Genomic DNA, 3,740 nt, shown 5'->3' with positions numbered 1-3,740 from the left:
TTCTCTTAAGAAGATTCCCAATAATAATACCCAGTTACTTATTTAACAATTTTTTCATAGTAACTATATTTTATAGGTCCGTTAAAAACCCCAGAACATAAAAAGCAAATGCATGGGGGGGCGGCACTAAAAAATCTTTAGTATTAAAAAATGGTTATATAAACTATTGGGTATTGTTATTGGAAGTTTCCTGAAGAGAACTAGAGTGTTCCGATCGAAAAATATGGTTTTCCAAGAATTCTATACCATTTCTACGAAAAGTTCTTTTTTCCCCATATAAAATATTTACATGGAAAACTTCGAGCGCTTTGAGCGACCTCTAAATATTTTTTTATTTCAAATTAAAAATAGGGGTATTTTTCGATGTAGAACACTCCTATGGGTTTAGAGCATTAAAATTCCAGACTTTACTTTTTTTGCAGCCCTAATGTACGTGCCTACTTACATATCGATGGTCCTCTGCAATAACGACGCATTTAAAAATTCAAAAAATAAAAACTTTACTTCTTATTTTAGTGAGGCGTAGACGTGGATTAGATAAGGATTACAGACATGAGCCACTTAACAGTAGCAAGGGATTTTATATTTTGAATTTTAAATTGTGCCGTTATTGCAGAGGATCACCGATATGTCAATCGTTAGTTTTTAGTATACCTTATATGTATATAAAACTAATTTTTTATGATATAATCTGTATAACTAGTTAACAGTTAATAAATCGAATACAATATTTTAATTTTTGTTCTACTATTATTCAAATCTGCAAATATGTATTAGTGCAAACACTCAAATGGACAACGATGTTACACCAGTCTACTTGGCAGCGCAGGAAGGGCATTTGGAAGTGCTGAAGTTTTTGGTTCTTGAAGCAGGCGGTTCACTTTATGTACGCGCACGCGACGGCATGGCACCGATACACGCTGCCTCCCAAATGGGATGTCTGGATTGCCTTAAGTGGATGGTAAGCTCAAAAAACTGGATGACGTTAAGATCTTTTTTTTAAATCAGTGTCTGTGAAGAGAGTCCTGGATTAGTCTAAGTGGCGTCCGAGGCGGGCGAAAAAAACCTAATTCCCGCTCCGCGCTGTCGATGAACTCTTTGGTGGAGTCGAAGATGTCGAATTTCCGATCCATGGCCGCATTGTATTACGTATACTACTTAGTTCCAATGCAACAGCAGCAACAGTCTGAAATATTCTATATCGAGACGCGGTATTAAATTGTATTAAATACGTTATAAGCTGCTAAAGATATTGTGAAATTCGTCAATTTCCAGATACATAAATAAATACCTCTGGTTTGTTAACTGGTTAAGCAAAGTTAGTTTAATTATGAAAAGCGATTCAGATGTGTATTTTTTGGCATGGCCAACGAAAAGCATCATGCACTCGTATTTCAAAGTTTGATGTACAGATACTCAACACAATAGGTTTAAAATGCCTCGACGGTCTTGTGGGAATCTCATTCAGTAAATAGTTACTACTGACCACCCCCTTAATTAGCTTAATTAAGAAAAGAACCCCAGCATCTAACTACGACTCTGAAGCGTCGGCAAATCTATAAGCGTTGTACGGTGGGAGATTTTTAGTCGAGTCCCAATATACATTTACTAGAGAAAATAAAAGGAACTTTTTTTACAGTATAATTTAGCTTTAATGAACATTGATTGTCCGCACTTATACAAATGTATGAATATATATTTAGGTTCAAGACCAAGGAGTTGATCCCAATTTACGAGATGGGGATGGTGCTACCCCCTTACACTTTGCTGCTTCACGAGGTCATCTTTCCGTCGTTCGCTGGCTGCTTAATCATGGTGCAAAGCTTTCACTGGACAAATATGGCAAATCACCAATTAATGATGCCGCAGAAAATCAACAAGTAGAGGTAATCTCGTCAAAGAATAAATACTTACTTGCATTTTTGACTGCTCTCCTTTTTTTACATTTCATGTATTTTCTCTTATCATCTCACCAATTGGTTAAATAAAGTGTCTAAACGTGTTAGTGCAACATGGCAGCTCGGTGGAGTACAGTTGTCGTGACAAGAACCCCTTGCAACGGCATAAAACTTGTTCCTTATCTAGCAAGCAACTGCAGGAGACGCAAAACTGTAGTTTCAATGGCAGCGACAGTGTTAACTGTATCGGCAACTGCTCTCATGGGAGCTGCAATTCAAATAGCAGTAAACAGACTAGCCGCAGCAACACCATAAAATCGAAGACATCGTCGACTTTAAGCTCAGACATTGAGCCATTTTACTTGCATCCACCATCTAGTATGATGGCTCACAAGCGTGTTGACGCGTTTTACGCACACTCGCAACATTCACGGTCATCTTCTGAAAAATTGTACAATAGTCAAATGGTGCCGAGCGATGGCTTGTATATCAATCCAATGCGTAATAGCTTCTTCATGCCCCCCTCACCCACTGGAAGCGTTTCGGGAGAATCATTCTTTCTTCACGATCCGCAAGAGCTAATTTATAATCGGGTGCGAGAGTTGTTTGACTCGGACTGTAGCAGCGTTAGGCAATCAAAGCCCAAAATCAATCGACACAAATCTCAAAATAAGAACAACAAATCGAATTCAATAAACAATGCTGTGACCGTACAGGCAGATGTCCACTCAAGCTCAAGTGGCACTGGAAGTGGATCCGAGGAGTCTATTTCAGTTTCAGTTCAATCAAGTATGAATTCGCCCAAGGCAAACAATCTTCGGAGCCACAGTTTCAATCTTCATCCAAAGTGCAACAATCAAATAAGCCGTCGTGATCAAAATTTAAAAAACAGCATTGGTGTTAAAATGAGTACCAACAAAATTTCAAAAATAAATGATAATATAATATCTGGGCTCAACTACAATAAAAATAATATCTGTAGCAGCAACAATAATATAAAGAAAGAGAACCAAAATGAAATTTCAAAACCATCGAACTCAAATATTTTGAACAATGAAAAGCACGCGGCGGAAAATGCGCATGATCATGATTACGAGGATATATACTTGGTGCGTGAGGAAGCTCGAAAAAATCAACACAAATTTGCATCTGGCCGATCTCGGTCTCGCGATAGTGGTTCTCATTCACGTTCAGCTAGCACCTCCTCAACTCGCAGTACAGATGTCGTACTCCAATACAGCAATCATGTAAGCCACCATACACTTACCACTTAGTTTGCAGAAGTAGACAGTAAAGGACAATGCTTTCGTTTCTTTCAAAACAGTTTGGCCTTGCATAGTGCAAAATATGTTTGATGTTACACTCAAATCTGTAAGAGTGCATGTTTTTAACTACTTATCCTCCTTGTCTAGCTCACGCATTTCATATTTAATATTATCGTCTTAAGCAACGATTTGATTTTCAGGGAAACCATATCATCGACAGTGCTTCAAAAGGCAGAGAATTTGCCTTTTTTTGATCTTAGAGTTAAGAAACAACAATGAATATTCTTACCGGTTTGCTTTCATTTCAGAATCGAAGACGGAAAAGGAAATGGGCAATCAAAAGGCGACATTTTTTGCTAGAAACGAAAACACCATTAGTTGATGAAATTCTTGAATCTTATTTCAGAAAGGAAGCACAGTTTCATCATTGGCAAATTTAATTGAATCATTTTAAAGTATATTCCAAATGACATTTGAAATCAATGATATTGGTATTGATATTTTTGAAAAAGATGAAGTTAAAATTACATGCTTTTGAGCAAATGTGCAAAATTTTACAACCAAAAAATATTCAAGT

General features: G+C 37.1%; 1 protein-coding gene across 1 annotated transcript in view; it reads left to right on the top strand.

The window, feature by feature from the left end:
* The window catches only part of LOC108364999 (uncharacterized), a 43,068-nt gene that overhangs the window by 11,275 nt on the left and 28,053 nt on the right, over window positions 1-3,740 (top strand). Inside the window, exons 4-5 of the mRNA XM_017618894.1 lie at window positions 1,704-1,886; window positions 1,991-3,145. Of these exons, the coding sequence (XP_017474383.1) occupies window positions 1,704-1,886; window positions 1,991-3,145 (1,338 nt within the window). The remainder of the gene's footprint in view (window positions 1-1,703; window positions 1,887-1,990; window positions 3,146-3,740) is intronic.

The sequence above is a fragment of the Rhagoletis zephyria genome, unplaced genomic scaffold, assembly GCF_001687245.7.
Source record: "Rhagoletis zephyria isolate East Lansing unplaced genomic scaffold, Rhagoletis_zephyria_1.1 Rzeph_scaffold_01737, whole genome shotgun sequence".
Lineage (NCBI taxonomy): Eukaryota > Metazoa > Arthropoda > Insecta > Diptera > Tephritidae > Rhagoletis > Rhagoletis zephyria.
This window is presented reverse-complemented; position numbering and strand designations above follow the sequence as displayed.